This window comes from Channa argus, chromosome 8 (assembly GCF_033026475.1).
Source record: "Channa argus isolate prfri chromosome 8, Channa argus male v1.0, whole genome shotgun sequence".
NCBI classification, from domain to species: domain Eukaryota; kingdom Metazoa; phylum Chordata; class Actinopteri; order Anabantiformes; family Channidae; genus Channa; species Channa argus.
In genome coordinates, this window is record NC_090204.1 from 18,827,501 (window position 1) to 18,848,406 (window position 20,906).

A 20,906-nucleotide genomic window follows, 5' to 3' on the forward strand; every position below is an offset into this window, starting at 1 on the left:
CTCAACCGAACCTGCTCAGTCCAAATCACAAATCAACCCTCGCTGCCTTCGATATTGCAATTCCTTTCACTCGTCTCCAAGTCGACTTAGACTAAGAGCCACGTCTGAGAGGCATAATAAAGTCTCTGTATCCCGTCCAGAAGAGCAATGAATCACGCTCAACATCAGACCCATGTTCAATCAATGTGAAACACCTGAGGTTTTCTGTAAATCTTGTCTATTAATTTCTCGGTCTCTCTTTCTCTGCGAGTGAGTGTGAGAGCCAAGCGTGGTTGCTATTTGCGTAAACAGTGGATTGCTGTTCAGGCCTTTTATTTTTTACACCAATGCCATGGGCCGTCTGTGTAATGTTTTGTAATAGTTCATTATAAGGAGAGTTTTTTTTTCCTCCCCTCAGAGACCTGATCTATAATCCAGATCTAAACAGAAAAGCGAGCCTGCCGCAGAACTTAAACAAGGTGTTGAGTACATTGATTCGTTGTCAAATTATATGTTTCCAACCTCATTATTTATTAAGGGAAGCGGTTGCTAGGCAGTCGTGCTCTTTTGTCAGCACCACCCTGATTCACGTCCATATGGTTACATGCTGGGTATGGGCACCCGGGTGGTGCCAGAGAGACGTAGTCTGCACAGGGAACGGACAAACTGTTTAAAACAGTACATCCTGATGGGTTATGTGGTTTTCAGTTTGTTTGCTCTGTTGCACTGTAACCTAAACACAAAAGAGATACTTGCGAGCAAGCCAGAGGTAAAAATAAAATGTGGTTTGAGAAACGTTAAACTCAAGGAAAGTAGGAAGGATTCTACCAGAGATATGAATACTGCAAGCAGAACATCATTTTACTTAGGTTTATAGCACTAATATGAAACGGATAACTAAAAAGATAAAGTAGCACTAAAACGTTGTTTTGCTAAACTGCCAATTTATCTGCAAGGCAGCAACAGTATAGGATATACAATTTTAAAACTCCACATGCAGACACAACAACAGACATACACTTCCTTGACCCTTGAGATGAGGGCTGGGAGGTTGAATATACTGTCCAATTAACAGGAAAGGGAACGTTTTCCAAAGTTGAGAAGGTTAAATATTCAGGCCACAAAAAACAGATGATTCATTGAGAGTCGGCTTCACACTTAATCATCCTCAAAAAGTTCAATTTGGCATCAAAGACAAAACAACTGGATTCTTTTAAAACTCATCATCAATCAAAATGTCAAGTCTCCCTTTCCTCACTATCTCCACAGGACTCGCCAACTCAGCCCACCCCCACCTCTCAACATGGGGCTCTCTGCGGTAAAGATTACTCCTCTTCTGTTTCATCTGCTCCACTTTTCCACAAGGACTGTGACAGAGGGGAGAACTGACAACTGCCAGGTTTAAGGCAAACACAGGGGAAACACAGCAAACGGCGTCAATAAAAGAAGACAGAGGGAAAGTAGAGGCAAGAAATTAAATGGTGGAACAGCTGCCAGTTCCAATACTTATTAGTTCTTCTTGTGTTTCCAACTGATTAAATAATGCCAAAGCATCTTATTTTTGGAAGAGCTAGTGTTTGTTTATGCTAAAACCAAGCCCCCACACAGAGTTGGTCTGTGTTATCCTGAATTAGAAAATCTAACAGATGCACAGATGAGAGGGACTTTAAATATACAAAAGACACAGAGTATTTAAACCAGTGGCTTCCAAAATGGCTGGTCAAACTCTGACTTCAGAGCGTGGAGGTTTTCCTTGAAGAGCCTTCAACACCTTGAAAAGTTTGTGACATTATGACTGTAGCACATGCTCTGTTTATTGCAGAATAAACAAACTTCTCCATGCTTATGGGTTCTTAGTGGGCTCTATAATTTGGTTTATGTTTTGGTTATGGAACAAATCTTTAGGCCTTGAGCATGTAAACTTGGGTATTTCTCATCAGCTAGCTGAGGCCCGGGATGACGGATTGGTGTTGAGGATATATGAAACACAACACTCTTTGTTGGGGGGATAAATCAAGGATGGGATTTGAGTGTGGGGAGGTGAAGGGCGGATCCTGATGACATTTTAGATTTCAGGGTTTCGTTTCCAGGAGCTGCTGTGGGTGCTGAGTGAAAAGGAGATGAGCCGCCGGCAGCGCGAGGTCACAGCTGCCGTATCCCGATTGGAGATGCCAGTCAGCTTGTGCTGTTTTTATTTATTTTTTTGTTTCTGTTAGCGTGTGTGTGTGTGTGTGTGTGTGTGTGCGCGCGCGCGCACACCAACACGCCAAGTTCCAGAATTTCTTCCCAAATCCCTGTTGACATTTTGAAAATAAACTGTGGAGAAATCCAAAACAACAAGCCAGGACACAAATTGGGGATTTGACAGCAGTGCTTGGCTGTTTATTAATGTTTTCAGTGGACCATGGCAGCATTGTGATGCTATTTTTATTTCCAAATGTAGAAAATTGCAAGTGACTATCTACTATACAGTGTTCTGTGTTAATGTTATTCAATATATATTTTTTAAATTTATTTTATTTTAAGGGTTAGTGTTAGTTTTGAAGACTTTTTCTTTGGCCTAAGACAGCACATAATGAATTAGGTAAACTTATGATAGCTATCTTTAGTCTGATGAGTAATGCAGCCTATGGTTTACATATAGGCCAACTTCAAGTTACAATGTGTTACTGAACTTAGTGTCCACTCAGATCTCCCTCTCCCTGCTCCTCTATTGTTTTCTACCATCTGTTGCACACTACCACACCCCGTACAGCTCTCTGGGTATCATTATTATCGAATTACAATAAATGAGAATGCAGTAAAACATACTGATCGAGCAGAGACTGAAATTCACTGATCGGTTAGAAGGTAAGAACCTTATTAACAACATTTAGTTGTGAATGTCTCTGCCAGTGCTTTTCCATGTGCCTGATTAAACACAAGGCTTCAACGTCACCTCTCTACAATACGGTAGCTTTCGGATCATTTTCCCCGAAAAAGAAAATGACAAAAACTTACATACTATGGCTTTAATGATGCACAACCTTATATTTTAACAGACTAACAGAGAAAACAATTTGCAGACAATTTAAAATGTTCCATCTTTTACAATCAGAATGAAATATGCAACTATTTTGATTGAAGTTACCCACAAATCTACAAATTACTGGTAAACAGAGTTCACTTATAGCGTTTTCCAGCCTTCTGCTTCTGCTTCACAGATTGCCTCTTATCCATTCAGACACCTGGTCTGAATAAACTGGTCACTTTAAACTAATGTTTAAAACACAGCAGCATGACAGTTGTGATGTGAAATGTTTGATTTATAGTTAGGAAAAGCCTGAAAACATGGAAACGGTTATAAGAAGTAGGATTTAAGAGTTTCTTAGTTCTCTCGGTCAGTGGGACAGCACATTGTGATGCCTCCTCTGAGTCCGTGAATGTGCATGCGTTTGGGATGGGTGTGTATTAAAGGGAAGGTGTCCAAAGACAAATCAAAGACACTTGTGGTTCTGGAAATAAACAGATGGGCAGAGAGGATGAAAGGAAGAAAACAATAGACAATGGTGCTTGTTGTCCTGAAGAGACTGACACAAGTGATGAAAATGAAAAAAACACAATCTGGTTAGCATGATTTTGTTTATAATAGGATACCGCAGAAATAACGCTCAACTAAAACATAAATTATAATGTTGCCGGAGTCTCACATTTTTAGCTTTTATTTGTACAATGCTGCTTAAATACACTGACATTTGGCAACGTCCAACAGTGACTGCAGGGCAGTGAATCATACGTTGGCCCCTCTTATACTGCTGTCCACTCATAGACTGAGTAATTTAATTATCATAGGAGAGTTGGAGAATGCATGTGTGGTTCCAGTGTGTAATGATCTCTCACTGACAGGGAGCCAAAATGGCCACCAGAGGCCGAGGCTGACTGGGGTCTGTGGCTGCCGGTGGCCCGTGACTGCACTGGGAATGAACAGCGAGCGAGGGCAACTGAGGTGCTGCATTGGGATACAATGGAGAAAGAGAAGGCCCTCCTCCGTGCTCGTGTTACTGCTGCTCGCCGACGGCAACAATAGAGGCTTCTGTCGGAGAGCCGGACGGAAAGATTCGGGCAGCAGAAAGCAGCATAAGACACGATACGGAGAGGACGCTCCGAAAAAAGTCTGCAATTAATTTGCCACATAGTGAATCTGTCACTTAGGAAGCTACCTAGAATGAACCCTCGTATGCATGTGACTAGCCGATGCTGTCTGCTGATGTCACATGATGTTGCATAAAGTTGACTCGGGTTTTCAACAGCACAGTGTCTTAGCGAAATGAATGAGGAAGCTGCATTGGTCCCAGTGCTATTGTTTGGAACATGGTCCGTTTCAAAATGCGATTCGCTTGCAAGGTTTGTAGTACATGTGCGATCATAAAACAATCATACTAAAATCATACTTTATGAGTTTTTATCAGACGCCAATTCACCGCACAGCATTGTAATAATATGAAGAGGCAGCAACACCTGCCAGAGACTGAGAGACTGGACAGACAAAGAACAGAAATATGGTCTTCACATTACAACAGAGTATTTAAGTACTGTTGTACTGTATATAGCTTTTGAATTTATTTATTTAACAAGCATCTGTTAATGTGGCCACAACGCAAAATGGATCACTTCAATTGAGTGTGAGGAATTTGAGCGCTCAGTCTGAGCAGTAAAGCTCTTAGGAAACTGCCTCAGGTTAAACTACTCTTGAGTAGTTTATATGAACATTACACTTGAATTGTGATCTTGTCTAACACGGTACACAGACCGATCCCCAGATACAGATGCTGCAGTTGGACTGAGCTCTGCTGAAGAAGTCGTCCAGAAGAATTTGGGCCGGTCTTTGCCGACACAGTAATGTCAGTGGATGAGAGTTTTAATGGGACGCTTAACATATATTCTGTGATTTGACCTGCCGGGGGGTTGGGGGGGATGGGCTCCACATAAATCCCATCACTGCTAATATTGCTCCTGACCCAGTGACATCAATTCCCTGGAGGACTGTGGGGTATCAGAGGTCCAGGTGGAGTTAGGGGTTTGTGGAATGGACGTATCCATCAGCCTGTCAATTTTCCAGACGGGAGGAAAATATGTCACATACACACACAAACAATTGGAGCACAGGGGTCATATGTTAGAATCCATTACTGGAGAGGTGAATTGGAGGATGAAGAGTTTGTTGGACTAATGATCAATGATCAATCCTGTGATTGAGAGCTGCATACTCAAAAAGTTTTCTCTTTTCTTTCTGTCCTTTCGTCTTATCCCGTGTGTTCAGTGTCAGCGGGTCATTTGATTTGGCACAGTTTTTACGCCGGATGACCTTCCTGACGCAACCCTCCCCAATTTCTGCCGGGCTTAGAGCGGCACTGCACAGCTGGGGAGGGGAATGGGCTGTTAGTGGTTCAGGGTCCTGCCCAGAGACACTTCGACATATAGCAGGGACCGGGGATCGAACCACTGACCCTGTGGTCCGTGGAAGACTGCCAACTGAAAGCATAAATAATAACAAAACTAAATAAAACTGAATTATTATTATTATTGCACTGAGGGGATCAAAACTTGAAGATAAAAGAAGTTAATATGTTGGTTTTATGCTTAGAAAAACGTAGTTACTGTAATATTTGTGTTTTTTTTTACCACAATACTCCATAGGAACAATGCTTTTTTCGGGGACATGGAAATTGCAGTACTTTGGCCACTTTGTCCAGATTGCTTAACTGGGCAGCACTGATCCCGTGGGCTTGCTATAAAAGTCCTTCCAAGATGACACTCGTCCTATGCCACTATTAACATGAGCTTATCAGCCCCACTTCACCACTGATGGCTGATATCATACATCATGCTTTGCTTATTTTTAAAAAAAATCTTTGATAGAGTGTGTGGCCCCCCCCTCTATACGACCTGAATGAACCTGGCGTTGCAGCGTAGTGCTGGTTTTCAAGTACAGGCAACCAGTCAGCCAGGGCCAATAATCTATGGAAATACTTTAAGGGCTTTTATGTAGCACTGACACCAGCGTATTAGAAACGTAGCATTTATAAAAGTCATTTTCCCCCCAGGAACAATATTAAAAATGTCCTTCCTGCTTTCAATTTTCGCTGTTGTAAAAATTCCTGCTTTTAGTTTTTCTAATAGCATTCTTTGAATTGACTCCAGGCTGCCTTTAAATGTCCGTGTGGAAATAATAATAACAGGAAAAGCAAAGAGAGCAAAAAAGAAAGAACAGAGGAGAGAGATCGCCGAGAGCAAAGCTATTTCTGTGATTTAGAAATCCCCCCCCCCCCACACACACACACATACACACACCGTATTTCTATTCTTGCTAGGACTTTCATTGACATACTACATTCCATAGCCCCTTACATTAACCCAAAAGGGGAGAGTCATCAAAATAGATTCATTTCCCTTTACCCACTAACCCCAACTTTAACCCAATTCTAACCCAAACTGTGAAATCAAATCTTAACCCTCAAACAGGCCTTGAAACTTGTTAGGACTGGAAAAATGTCCTCACTGCACCAAAAGCTACTAACGTAGATGAAAAAAATAAAACAATAAAATTTTTCTTTTTAGTTTCACTTTAACTAGGTAACAAGCACACACACACACACACACAAACACACTTTCCTGCATGATTTACAACACTGCTTATTGCCTAGATCACAGATCCCAATCTGAACACACAAAGGCAGACACTTAAAACAGACAGGAGGACACATGTTTTTGGCTGACTGGCTACTCACAGTTGTTAAGTAACAAGAACACACACGCTCGAACTCAGCCGTAGATTCTTGGGAAAAGTGGAATAATCCTTGATACGACGATTAAGAGTCACTGAAGGCATGTGTTGTGGGGAATGAAAATAGTGTCACGCTGTGAAGCCCATAAATAAGCCCTCTTTACACACAAACACACACACACACACACACAGAGAGCTGTCAAAGGTGTCGGTGGAACACATAAAACAAACAGACAGGGCTTTAAGGATATCCACCTTAATACTTTAACACGGGTAAACAAAGATGCCTATCGACGGTTGACGATATGTACTTTGTTTTGGGACACAGTGTGGACACATCCAACAGCTCAATCTTCTTTTCATCAGCTGGAAATAGCAGACTGGGGCACTAAGTCCATGTAACTTTCAGTCTTAATAACTTTCTCTGCTTTCCTAAAGTGGCCAATACAACTCAATGCACAGCTGCAAGACTGATGACTTGGTGGTGAATAGTTCTGACTTTTACACTGGTTTGACTTTTTCCCAACTCTTGTGCCGTATAATTATTTCTTTCTCTGCCTCCACATCAAACCAACATCCGACGCTCAGTGAATTCCGGCATGTCGTCTGAAGGTTCAGAGGATGTTTGGAGACATGTCGAAGGAATGTGGACACAACAGAAAGACAAATCGCAACAGTTCTAGAGGGAAAAAAAAGAAGCTAAAAGACAGTGTTTGTGCAACCTTCGATGCTTATAGAGGTAAAAATTTTTTCAGGACTACAAACTATTTGCAGCATGGTCACTACAGCATGTCCTGTAGGTGTTTATCTGACGATGCTCTCGTGGGCTCATTTGAACTTGCTGTCTGCATGAAGTACACCTTCGAGGGAGGATGAAACTAAAACATTCTTCTGTCAGATTTTATTACGGTTTGTGGAAGATAAAATTGATTTAACAGAAGGTTAAATCAATTTTATCTCATCTTATCCTTGTTCAAATATTTGCACCCTTTCTAGGGTTATACGATAACCTCAGGAGGATTCGTAACAAAAGCAGTTAAAACATTAATGCAACCAAAGTTCCCCAAGTTGCAGAGGAAATTCAAGAAAATAAAATACAAGTAAGGTTTTCTAACGTCATTTGGATTTGTTCACTTTAGGAATGCACCGATCCAATTCCCGATGCCCATTCTAATACTGATCCATTTCAATCACCGCATTCAACTCAGGAGAATCTGTTCTATGTAAAGCAACATGAGGCCAGTGATAACTATAGAACCGAAAACAGAGCTGGCAGGCTCTCAGACTCAAACTTATTTTTATTGTCTTCTATCTCCATGTTTTGATCTTTTCCCACTGGCCTGACTGTTAAATTGGCGGGCTGAGCAAAAGAGCCCACAAACATGTCGGCCTTTAGGGACCAATTTGGGTTACACAGAGAACTTTTTTTTTTGCACGTGAATGTGATTTTATCTTTATAAAAACATATCTGTGAACAGAAAATAAGAATGGAAACAGGATCAACCAGCGATAAATGATTTCTTTCCACCATTTGAGAGTTATTTTACTGACTTGCAGCCTGATACTATTCATAGTGGACCTCTCTTTCTTTAACAAAATTTACTTTCAAGGCAGAAGGCCACCCATCCAGAGCCTGATTCTGCTGGAGAAGTCTTCCGTTAAAGGGAGTCTTTCCTGTCCACTGTCGCCAAGGGCTTGCATAAGGGGGATTTGTTGAGTTTTCCCAACATATCTGTATAGCCCTGACTTTATTATGTACTCTGTAAGAGCAGTTTGGCATTATTCCACAGACATTATTACATTTGTCAAAAGAAGAAATTATTATCTAAGGTCACGGGCCTGTTGACACTAATAACATTGGAAGTACATATAAAGGTAAGGCCGCCTGAGTCCCCACAGTGCTTCTATATCAGGCAGATAAACTGATCTGACAAAAATGAAGGATACGTTCATTATTTTTAAGTGTACACGATTACAAGTAGATAGCCCTAAGTGTTTGGTTGGAAAGGGATTCGCTGTATTGTCTCTCTGTAAAGCCAGTTGTTTCTAAGAAGAATCTCTCTCAAATAATGGATCAGTCTTAATTTGTCCAGTTGAGTGTTTATTTTATCTTCCTGGGAAAATCTTTCTCTGAAGATGACCTGAAAGCTAAACCAAAATGTCCCGTGGTCATATGCATGCAATTTGGTAGCCATCAATAAAATCAGACCAATAAAAACGAAATGAATTATTAAACTGAGCTCAACTGATAGAGGGAATGGTTTCCTTTATCAACACTTGTAACATCAAACTGCATTGATCCTATTAACCTCTACAAATTACTAAACATCCCCAGGCTCAGGCTCCAGGATAAGGCCAAACAAAGGCCTCTATTTATGCTTAGAAATACTCCTGATTCACTGAGCCCCCGTTTCTCTCACACAGTCCATTGCTGCAAAGAAAGAATACTTTCTGTGTAGGCTTGTCTGCATGTATGTGTGTTCCTTTCTGGGAAGGAGTGTGTGTGTTTGTGTTCTGTTAAGGGCAGAGTTCAAGGAAACCCCACATACCCCATCTAGGTTTTTTAACCCTCAGGGAGAAACCCCCACATAACACACACACACACACACACACACACACACACTTTCTTAAACCTGACCTTGACCAGACCTGCCAACAGGATCACCAACAGACAGACACAGGGGATTCTGGGAAACAGGAAACAGGAAGTGGGCCCTGTCCACATTGAGTGTAGAAGCCCTGTTCATAATGAGTTGTGTAAGGAACTCACAGTGTGTGGTAAAGTGTGTGAAGACTGATTTGCCTCCTTACTGATGCCTAATAATGTAAATTGCTTTAATGGGTAAACCCAGTTACACATCTTGACAGTCCCCACGTGTGTGTGTGTGTGTGTGTGTGTGTTTGTATGTGTTCACATATGTTGGCCTGAATGTGTGTGAAGCCCCCCTGATTTGGGCAGCGTTTAGCAGAGAGGCATCCAGGCTTGTGGAAGGGGGCTGTGGTGGAATCTCAGGTTTCAAACAGTGCTGGTGTCCTGGGACCAGTCCATGTCAAAGGGCCTGTCCCCGGTGAGCCATATTAGGGCCTTGATCCCCAATCAATCAGCACTGTGCTAAAAAGAATCCGCAACAAGACGGCAATTAAGCCCCACTGAGGACTTAACTAAACATGTGTGAGAGATAGAGTTTGTAAGAGTAACTGAGTGCGCAGTTCTTGACTCGATGTCTTATGTAGAAGTGTGAGCGTTTTCGTGAGACCCACTAATCAAATGTGGCCGTTCAAAGTATACCACAGAGCTCACAAAGTCTCTTTGAGCAGTATTTGCTTCTTTCTTGTGTACAAGTGTAACTTGATACGCACAATGGGATCATACAAACACACAATTAACAATGAAACCCAACCAAAAACTGAATGTAGAAACGAACAATTCCTTTCCCTTGTTTGGCACTTTACAGGGCTACTGACCAATCTAGAGATGTTGCAATATTGTTCTTGCTCTTGGTTGATGTAGGGGTTAGGAAAACTCCTCTTGCACAGTACTGCCCTTGTTGGCAGCTCTGAATAATGTCTCAGTGAGTTATTTTTTAACCGTGTTCTAAAATTTAAAAATAAGCTTAGCAGAACCCCCAGCGTTAGCCTGATGTGGAGCACTAAAGTGGATCAGTATGGAGTATGAATCCAAAATCTGAGTGGGCCTGTCATCCCTTCTGTCTGAGTGGGTGAGATCCTTGTGGTGTGGAGCAAATCATCATCGGTCCTGGCCGGCATCTCGGAACCACAGCAGCGTTGGCATTGAGGTGAGGAGAAGTGAAACGAAAATCGAGAGTCTCTTTATGCAGTTCACAGCCTCAGTTAAAGGCCTATAGTGACCAAAAACAATATTTATACTACACTGCAGGCAGCAGGGCCAGACAGGAGACTTGAGGCTCTTAAGAGACACTCCTAAGGACACCACCATGTTAAACTTTCTTTTTGACAAGTAAATTAGCAAAAATGAAACCACTCGTGTTCAATTTGAATGTACAACCAGAAAGAAATACTTAGCATAAGGATGCAAAACAGAGCTGAACATCTCCACTGGCCAAATACCAAAATGCGAAAATGACAAGTTGTAATTTTACAATTTGGGTTACTGTATTCAGTATATAGGGCTATTTCTGGACTCGGGGCAGTGACCTCCTCTAGTCCACAAGGCAGATTTTGTTACCTTCAAACAGAACAACGGGTTGCTACACACAGATTAACTAATCAGGCTGTAGCATTATGAAGAACATGAAGTTATGCTGCAAAGTGTTAACCGTTACGAGCTGCATCTTGTGAAGCATGCCGTCTGTTTACCCACTGTGCATCTCTCTTTTTTTGGCTAAAAAAGTTGTTTTAATCATTAAAATGTGATGGAGATGGGAAGAGACGAACATGAAAAAAGGGACCCTGCTCAGAGAAATTCATTGTAATTACAAGCAGCAGAAAGTCCGTAACAGCCTCCAACTCACCAACACACTGGCAGTGCAAATCTCACGAGACGGTGCCCGCGTCTACCCCAACTTCTTATCTAGCGGAGTCCATCTTTCCCATTTAATGTTAAGGTATCTGCGACTTATAAGTCCGTTTTGTGTCCACGTAACGTAAAGTCACCATAAAAAGACTACGAGGAAGTGACAATGACTGCGAAAACACAACAGCTTGCAACAGCTGATACAGATGTGCAGACCAATAGTGCAGATATAGCTGAGGGGAAAAAAATAAACACATGTAATAATAGTTCTTAAATAATTATCTAATTTTAAAAGCTTAATTACTGCTGAAATAAATACTTTGACATGTTGTTACTTTATCATGGAAGGCTTTTGAAAGCTTTGATGATCTCTGCCTGATAAAAACACCCCCATGGCAGGTTTTGCATTCTCTTACAGTTGCAAAACACACAGCAGTCACTGACACTGCTTGTATAATTACCTGCCATCTTCATAAATCATTTATTAATTAAACCGACATTGTAAACACAATGCCTTTCATTACAGCTGCTGCAGCACAGAAAACGGAAAAGAGGTTTCAGGGTATTAATCAATCTTTTATGATTATAGTACACATGCATTCTAATTCCTTTAGACAAGTCTATGCAAGGATCAAGATCAACTCAGTGTGACATCTTCAAGTCATTACACATTTTAGAAACTACTTCCTTAAACTAATTTGTCAATCAACCCCTGTAGTACTGTGGGTACACGCTACAGTCCGACTCACACAAAGTAAAGTCACTTTGTTTTTAACTCGTTGATTCTTCAACTATATAATTGGATTGCCAGTGGGCTGATGGCAACGCGGGCCTCGCAGTTTCTGTCACGTCAGCGGCAAGGTCAATTGAATCCAGTGTGTTGACAGCTGGCTAATTACAGAGTCATCCGCAGTGTGTTGGCTGATTTCTTGCTACATGGCCTCACACACAGACATACGGGATACGGTATATACACACATAATATGCAGGAAAAGTTGTGTTGTACCGAACTGTCTGAGTGTTTTACAGTTAAACACACCTGATTAGGGGAATCATTCCGAGTCTTCAAATTACTCCCAAATACCATCTCAACTGGTGAATTAATTGCAAACTTCCAAAAAGTAAATAAAGCTCTTACTGTATTACACAGATGAACATGTGCATATGCACTCAAGGCATAAATCTAAATCTAACAAGTAACAAACCTGAACTTTCAGGCACGTGTGCTTGTTTGGTTTGCAGTCAAGAGTTCTTCAATTAAGGTCTTTCTGTGTTTGAAGAAAAATACCTTTTCCAACAATGGTTGAAGCAAATGAAATAATGATTGACGAGAAGCAAGAAGCCCAAAGATTGGAGGAAAGGCAAAAAATAGGGAATCTGTTCTTTGTTAAATCTGTCTCTCCCTCATTCTCCATTACAGAGAGGACAGAGCAGAGAGAAAAGATGAGATTAAAAAAATAAGCTATTTTTGTAATTGCCTTTTCTTCCAATGCTGTGAGAAAAGCAGGGGGGGAACATTTTGAGAGACTTAAAAGAGCCTCGACAGCCAGGGTGCAGATGTATTAATCTTTTCAAACAGAGAGAAACCCGTCTATTATAAACAAAGACAGAGACTCACGAATCAGCTGCCGTGTATATAGCTTCCGTCAGCTTAGGGGATGTAGAAGCTTTAATCTACGTTTTTTTTAGAAATATAAAATTGGCAGTGCTTTTGAAATGATGAAATAATGTTCAAACTGCAATAACTAAATTCTGGTCAACTAGAAACAGCACAAACAACCATCTACTCTATGCTCATGTTGCTTATTTACACATTCACTATGTAACTATAGCCAGTTTCATATATGGACCTTCGGCCTTGCACATTGTGCAGAGTTGGGATTCGCACCTGTAACACACAGCTGGAGACCGTCCGACTCTGAAGCATCGTCTCAGGAGAAACTCATGTTAAAAAAACTCGGGCTGTGGGAAACAGTCTTTTATTCACAGCACACCGGAAGCGTGCATTTAGAAAAAAGTTTTGACTGCTGTGGTAGCCGAGCGATAGAAACGTCATCAACACACCCATTCACTCGCTATAAATCCTCCCGACAATTCAGGACAGAGCAGTGTTCTGCACGCACATAATACAGACTCTGTACTAGGGGGATCACAGGATAAAGTCCCGATAATGTGTAGAGCGTCTCACATAGTCAAAGTCAGGAGAATGTCAGGATTCCAGTGCATTGGTAAAAGAGGCCTTTTCACAACCAAATTACATATGATACTTTAACCTCTACCCTAATGATGGCCAAGTCTTCAAATATACTAGCTTTTAACTAGACTTTTATGTATGTTTAATTATTAATATTTATTCAAGTAAAACCAATAAAAGAACTTCAGCTACACCTCCTATCAGCTCACACGGCTACAGACACCTGAACGCCGCCAAATCCAGGAATCAAAGAACAAAATGCCACTGTGAGTGTTAATGGTACCACCCTCCACCGACTCTGCTAACACTGTTTTTTTTTCCACTCCCTTCACCCTCCCCCTCCCTCAATCATGGTCTTTTTTTTTTTCCCCCCCTTCAAATGAAAAAAGCGTGGCAGCATACATAGAAAGAGAAAACGAGACGGAGAAAGTTGGGGGTCTAATTCTGGCAGGCAAGACTTTTTTCCCCCCTCACTTGTGTTTGGTCTGGTCCTAAGAAAATATTTCCGGGAGGGGAGACGATGGAGGAAGAAGAATGAGGATGATAGCAAAAACTGCTGCCATGACGATGACGTTTGAATTTTAAATTAAATTCAGTCTGATTTGCTGTTATCAGTTTTAAATCAAAATGGGACTTAAAGGAAATTTTATACAGATTGAACAAACAAACAGCAATGTGTTAAATGAGTAAGTGCTGCTAAACAGATTTTATCTTCAGAAAGAGAACGACTCAAGCTGTTTCTCCCCGTTTCTAGTCTTTATGCTATGCTAAGTTAACTGGGATGGTGCCTCCAGTAATTTATCATTCCGACCCAAGAGTGAGGTTATTAGAGTGAGGTTTTTTCTTTACGTTCTGACCCAAAATCCTGCAATAATCACATATTTTGCTAAGCAGACAAAAAGACGACCAAACACACACACACAAAGCAAAAATAAACAACAAAAATTGATACAAATACTGAACCGGACTAAAACAGGCACAAAATAACACAGTTTCATCAGAGCTTCATCTGTTTTGTGTATCTTAAGTTTAGTTGGGTGGGTTTGCCTGTATGTGCCCAGAGACCGTTCTTCTTATAATTCATCCATGGCGGTTTCATTTTATTGTCTAGCTTCCAAATGGACACTCTGATCTCGACTTGCAATTTGGTTCAGAACACTTGCAATGTGACTTGGACTTGTCTTCGAGGATTTGAGATTTGTACTGACAGACTTCTTTCCTGACTCAAAAAACTGTCTTTAACGAGTTGGGACTTCAAACAAACAAAAGATGAAAAAAAAAAGCTCTGAAATAATGTCACAAAGCCTCTGCCTGAGGAAAAGTCTACTCGTGTCTCTGACTTTTCATTTTGGACACAAGCTGCCTGGACTGTGGCTGAAACCTCCAGGCTGTCAGCCTTAAGTTTGCCTGTGGCTACTCTCATAAACCAACCGTGAGGACATACTCTACATATACATACACACAGACACACACGGACAGCGAGGGCACAGACCCCAGAGTACTGTACATACTGAAAACCAATGTGGAGAGGATGGAAATGAGAGCACAGACCCGAGCAAAGACAACAAACACTGTAGGATACACAGTTCATGTTATGTTCAGGTTCAGCAAGGTGGGTGGCAAGAAAAATTTCCCTAAATTTGTAAGTAATATTTGTGGCTAATTTTATACCAAGAGAATGAAAGTAACTGTGTTCACAAGCTCGGGAGTGAGGGGTAAAGGAATGGCAGAACGTAAATGAATATTCTTCATTTAAAGTGACAGACTGCCGCTCCACGTCTTTTGAAAGCACGCGAGTCGAGCAGCAGAGGTTTTGACGTTTGAACAGCTGTGTTATGAGGTAAGCAAGACACAGGTCATCACGTGTCATCATTAGGTGACCCCGTCTTCCAGACGACTGCCACCTTAACTTTACGGCTAATAATTTGGCTGTGACACTAATGACGAGCAGCAGTGACGATCGGCCCACCACAACCACAGCTCCGACACTGCTAAATGAGGCCCCCTGTCTATTTAAATAAAGTCTGTAATGACTGTAACGAGACTCAAGATCAGATGGCTGGTCTTTGCTCGACAGCAGTACTTTGCTTTACAAGTTGGCAGGGGAAAAAAAAAAAAAAAAAAAAAAAAACAACCCAAGGAAAAGTTAATTTATTCAGACTTGCACGGTTTAACTTAGTCTCTGATGTGTTCAAGCTGTAACACAATGAGTTTGATGTTAAAAATGTTGAGATTAAAGCTGTCAATTAAATGAGGTAAGACATTTGGGTGGAATTTAATTGACTGGAAAATTTCCTCATTACTGTATATTAACATACTAACACAACATTACAACAGCTAATCGTTTTCATCACCGCTTTAATCCTGTGAGCGCTTGTAAACTTTTGCAGCCTCAGAAATTGCATCAAAGATGCACTGTGGTCTTGAAGCAGCTGCAGAAGGACATTTTACATGCCCGACTGGAAAAAAGTGTCACTGGGCAAACGAATGCACTCTAAATTTAATGTGTTCACATATATAGTCGCAGAGTTGTCCCTTGTTATGACCCTGTGATTTTCAAGGACAAGATTCTCAGAGCCACTTTGGTACCTTTTGCAGGTGATGGTTGCATCAGATCGTGACCTTTAGCGTGCACTAGGGCGGTTTGCACCACAGAGTAAAGATGCTGGAATGTCTGGACTGAACCTGCTGCCACCGCAATCTGACTCAATAAGCTTTTTTAAATGGATGGATTTATATGTATTCATATCTGTCTGGTCCCCACTGAATAATTATTTCCTACTCTGCTCGTTCACCATGTATATAATGTATAGGTGCTTTGTCTGCACCACCTGTAGACTACCCTGATGAACTCCCTGTGGCGAGTTGGTATAATAAAGATGATTCTATTAGTCCACCAGTGTTGGACTCGCACTACTTGATCTCCTTGTTGACTGCTGAGGTAGAGACAGTACACATCTCTTATGGGTGGATTTCTGTAAAATCATAAACAGAAAATCCATATAAAGGTCCTAATAATGATGCTCAAAATTTAACAATTACTTGTCCAAATTTTTGTCCAAAATGAAACTGCTGCAAAGTCATCTGCACATATGATTCCAAGTGGACTACAATTTTCTAAAAAGATGGTAATATGTGCCTAGCTGGCAATGTCATCCAGATAATCTCCCTCAATTATAATCTTCATTTCATTTTCCATTTTAGTTTATTTCCAGCATCTGCACAGCTGTAGTGTGCCACCATCTCATCGATTAGTCTTTCTCATTAAGATATGCCTCTAGAAATCATCTTGTGGTTTCTTTGTCAGCCAACTGTCTCATCTTTGAAACAAGCTGTAATTTAGCTGCACAGGAAAATCAAAAATTAAAACATGTAAACAAGGGAATGACAGAAACAGATGTTTGAAAGGAGTATGCTCAAATGTTCACATGTGTACGACTGTGCATGTCCTCGACTCATTGGAGTTACTAAGTGTTTGATTTAGTGAGTGTCTGATGTTCACTTTGCGCCAGCAGTTTTGATTCACAGAGCACTACACGGAACATGGCAGCGATTCTTGCTCTAATGTCACTGTGGAAAATCATCCAACTTAACTCTTTTGATCCTGCAAAAATCAAATGAGTTGGGAAAGTTCGCAGAGTATTATTCCATAACACATGGAGACATCAAAACAAAAGGAAAAAAAATAAAATAACTCACCACACTCAAAGTAAACTTTATTTTATGAGCAAAATATTACTATTGCGATTTTTTTTTTTTTATGGCAGCTGAACGGGAGACTATTAAAATATAACAGAAACCACAGAGGCACTTAAGGTAAAAGACATCAACTCTTATTGTTCTAAGTTTTTAAGTTGTGTCCTGTTTTCTTTCTGTTTTCTAATTACAGTTGGCTGAAAGTAAACTAACCCAGTTCCTCCAGTATTACGAGGATTAGTGTATTATAGAATCCACCCAGTGGGTTATGCAATATCCTATTAAATATTCATTTAGCCCCACTAAGTCCTGTACCCATAAAGGGAAAATTAAAGAGTGGGACTTATTATGCTGTGTGTTTATTTAGAATATCCTGTAGAGACTTAAGGGTGTTTCTTTGCAAGCAGCCAATGAAGACACAAAACAGAGCAGCATTTTCCAGTTTCCAGTCCAGACTACATCGAAAGACTGCAGGCAATAAATTAACAAACTGTGGGGACGTTGTTGGCAATGTTAGATGCTCTTTAATCTGTTTACTAAATTATACCTTTAACGAAATTTGTACTGCATCCTTCAGTCTGTTTTGGTGATCCAGGGCCACATTTGCAAAGAGTAAGCTGTGATTTTCTCACATTTCACTAACCGAGACAAATATAATACTTAACGACCAATGCATGAGCAGGCACCAGTTCTGTAGGCCTCGCAAAAAGAATATATCTGCAATTATCAAGGAATAAACATTTTCCAAAAAAAAAACTCATCTGAATACTGCTCACAAAACAGTTTAGTGAGAGGGTGCCCCCCTTTGCATTCTGCAAAGTACAGCATAACTATAGTGAGAAGCAACTTACGTCGGCCTTCCTGGCAGAGACGAAGGGACAGGATCTGGGAAAGAAGACAAAGGGAATTCTTACAACAGGATAAACAATATTGCTTCCAGACATTTCACTGTGCAAGCTGCCAACGACAAGCAAGAATGAGTTGAGATGAGTGTTGCTAAAAGGAGCCAGATCTCTAGCAGGGGGAGATAAATAGAGAGCAAAGTCATTAGCTGCTATTCCAGTACAGGAACATATCGATCCGTAAACTTAAACATGAACTGAATGTGAATAGTAAAAGGTGGCCTGTTCGGCTTTTCTACTGCATTTTCACAAATCAGGAGAAGTCAGATACACATAAATGATAATTGGACATGTGTTATTAAATCCATTTTCTGCTCTCCAGTGTCTTAAAATTGGATAGATAGTAACTGCTATGTTGTGGTGTTTGACACATCCAGTTGACTAATCCCAAGCTTCTTAACTGCTAAGAACACTTCCTAGTAAATCACGGTACAGAACCAAGTAGTTTATTTAGTACCACCTTCTGAGTTATGCCAAAGTGTACCTTCAGGCACTTGTCTTTTTGGCAGGCGGAGGACAATGAAAACAAGAACAGAAGCAAGAACAAAGGGTAACAGTACAGTTATGAGTTGAAAAGTTCATGTAGGGGGAAAAGGTCAAATTGTGAGCCAGCGTGTAAAACTGAAAATGCTTGTCTGGCAGTTTTAGCTCTCTGGAACCATCACCGATCTTATGTTTCTTACTAAATTTGACAAACAGGACGCCCGTCGTGGACACGACCCCATGGCTGTTGGTGGCCACGCACTGGAAGTAGCCGGTGTCAGTAGTGTCCAGGTTCCGAATGCGGAGGCGTGATCCGTATGGCGTGGACCGGAAAGAGACCCGCCGTGGTTCCTGCATGACGGGGGCGTCATTCTTCAGCCAGCGCACAGTAGGTGGTGGGTTGCCTGACACACGACACAAGAGCTCGGCTGTTTGGCCCAGAGAGGTGGTGATGTTGTTCATGGGAGCTTCAAGTCGGATAAAGAAGGGCCCTGGAAGACACAGAGGAATAGCAGAGTTTAAAAGGAAGACTAGGAGGGTGATAAGAGAGGAGAGGGACACATAATGGACTAGAGACTATGAAAAAGGTACAAGGCCAATTGAGAAGAATAACAAGGAGTGAGATGATAGAGGAAAAGTCAAAAGAAAGTGCGTTACACAAAGCCAGGAACCGCGATATAATATCAACCAGCACTTACTGCAACAACAGAGCCAGGTTTTTAAAAAGACACATGCTGCCACATAAAAAAAATAAAGAAAATGTAAAACAACTCAGTGTTTTCAATCACACATATTAGAAACCTGGGTTTGCAAGATATTTTGTGGTTGCCAGTGTGGCGACACCTAATCCCACTTTTCATCATGGCTGTATGATGCCAGAGGGCTTTCCTCTGGTTGTGCATGAGGCCATGAACATCACCTGTGTCGTGGGTACTGTACATTTTCGTCCAAAGGAACTTTAGAGAGTGAACATAACATTAACGGAACCCACAGAAATGGCCCAGTGTGACACAGATGAGTTCAAACTAATATTCATAATTATCTCCAGGACCACATTTTTCCTTGAGGTGGTCAGAGAGAAAAAAAGAACATCTTGAGAGCAATCTAAGAGTTTAATGTGAAGGAAAAACATTTGTGTTAATGTCATGAAAAATCTGTGGAAAGTTCCTTCAAACCCAAAACCCATCTTAGGTATGCAGAAATGCTCCTGGTCACACAAACCAGCCAAAACCAACAAAGCAGGAAAAGTACATGCAGAGAAATCTCAAGTACTAGTAAGATGAACTCCTGCGTTTGTGTTTGTGTGTGTGTGGCAGAGGAGTAAAACTAGAAGCAAAAACGTACACGTGCAAGTACACTCATACATTTAAATATACGTGAAAACCTGAAAATGTATTGAAGTTAATATGTTAGTAAATTAAATAATAAGAAATCGGAAACTACCAATTACCCTTCAGTAGTCCAGTCTTGCAACCAGGGTTTTCCCTACAAGGGCACAGCTGTCATCTCCAAAGCTGCTCTCTGTCTTACACTCTTAATAGATCCGGTTATTCTCTGGTGTTTATACATACTTCATACTTACATGTAGCAAAACGAAATGAAAGAAAAACATCTTGATAGAACGGTATTAAAAAAAAAAAAAAAAAGTCTGGTAAGAACAAAACCTGAATTCAAACAGTTTCCTGGAACAATAAGTACAATGATGTTTGTACAGATACAGTTTTTCTCCTCTGAATGAAACCGGCCAGACACTCTCTCCTCTCCGTTCAACTGAACGCAAAACTATGTCCCACCTGAGAAGTTGTATATGAGGCAAAAGAAAAAGCCCTAGAACAATTTTGTGTCTGCAAGACAGCTGATGTGTTGAAGTCAAAGTGTGATTTAGTATGAACTGGCTTCCAAAAAGTGACTCATCATTTAACACAGAAATGTATAATTAGTGAAGTTCTTGCAATTATCATCTGCTCTGGTTAAAACCCGCGGCATAATAATAACGATGCCTCTCTCACTTTTAATCAACACCTTCGACTCTGAATAAACTTTATAATAACTTCACGGACAAAATCAATATAGTCAAAAAGAATGTTGTCATAAAAAAAATTCAAAGTGAATTATGTTAATACATGCCTGAGTATTTGTAAAATGATCTTCTTACACAGCACTTTTATTCAAAATGCTGCATATCCACCCACTGAGCTACAGCAGCCCCAGAGGACAATTCTTGACGATCGGTACCGTTCGGCATTCATTGGGTTTGAACACACTAGGAGAAAAAAGGGGAAATCACCTCCATTCAGATTACCAATAACTGCATAAATTAAGCGTGGGTGTTTCCGACAACTTTACAGAAAGTGTAGGCTGCAGCCCCCTAACACAAACACAGGAAATGGTGCT

At 40.9% G+C, this 20,906-nt stretch overlaps 1 protein-coding gene across 2 annotated transcripts in view; it reads right to left on the reverse strand.

The window, feature by feature from the left end:
- The window catches only part of ror1 (receptor tyrosine kinase-like orphan receptor 1), a 114,367-nt gene that overhangs the window by 13,329 nt on the left and 80,132 nt on the right, over window positions 1–20,906 (reverse strand). For both annotated transcript variants that reach the window (XM_067514142.1, XM_067514141.1), the window contains 2 exons: window positions 18,713–19,003; window positions 17,979–18,012 (listed from right to left, as the gene is read on the reverse strand). In XM_067514142.1, coding sequence (XP_067370243.1) covers window positions 17,979–18,012; window positions 18,713–19,003 — 325 coding nt within the window. The remainder of the gene's footprint in view (window positions 1–17,978; window positions 18,013–18,712; window positions 19,004–20,906) is intronic.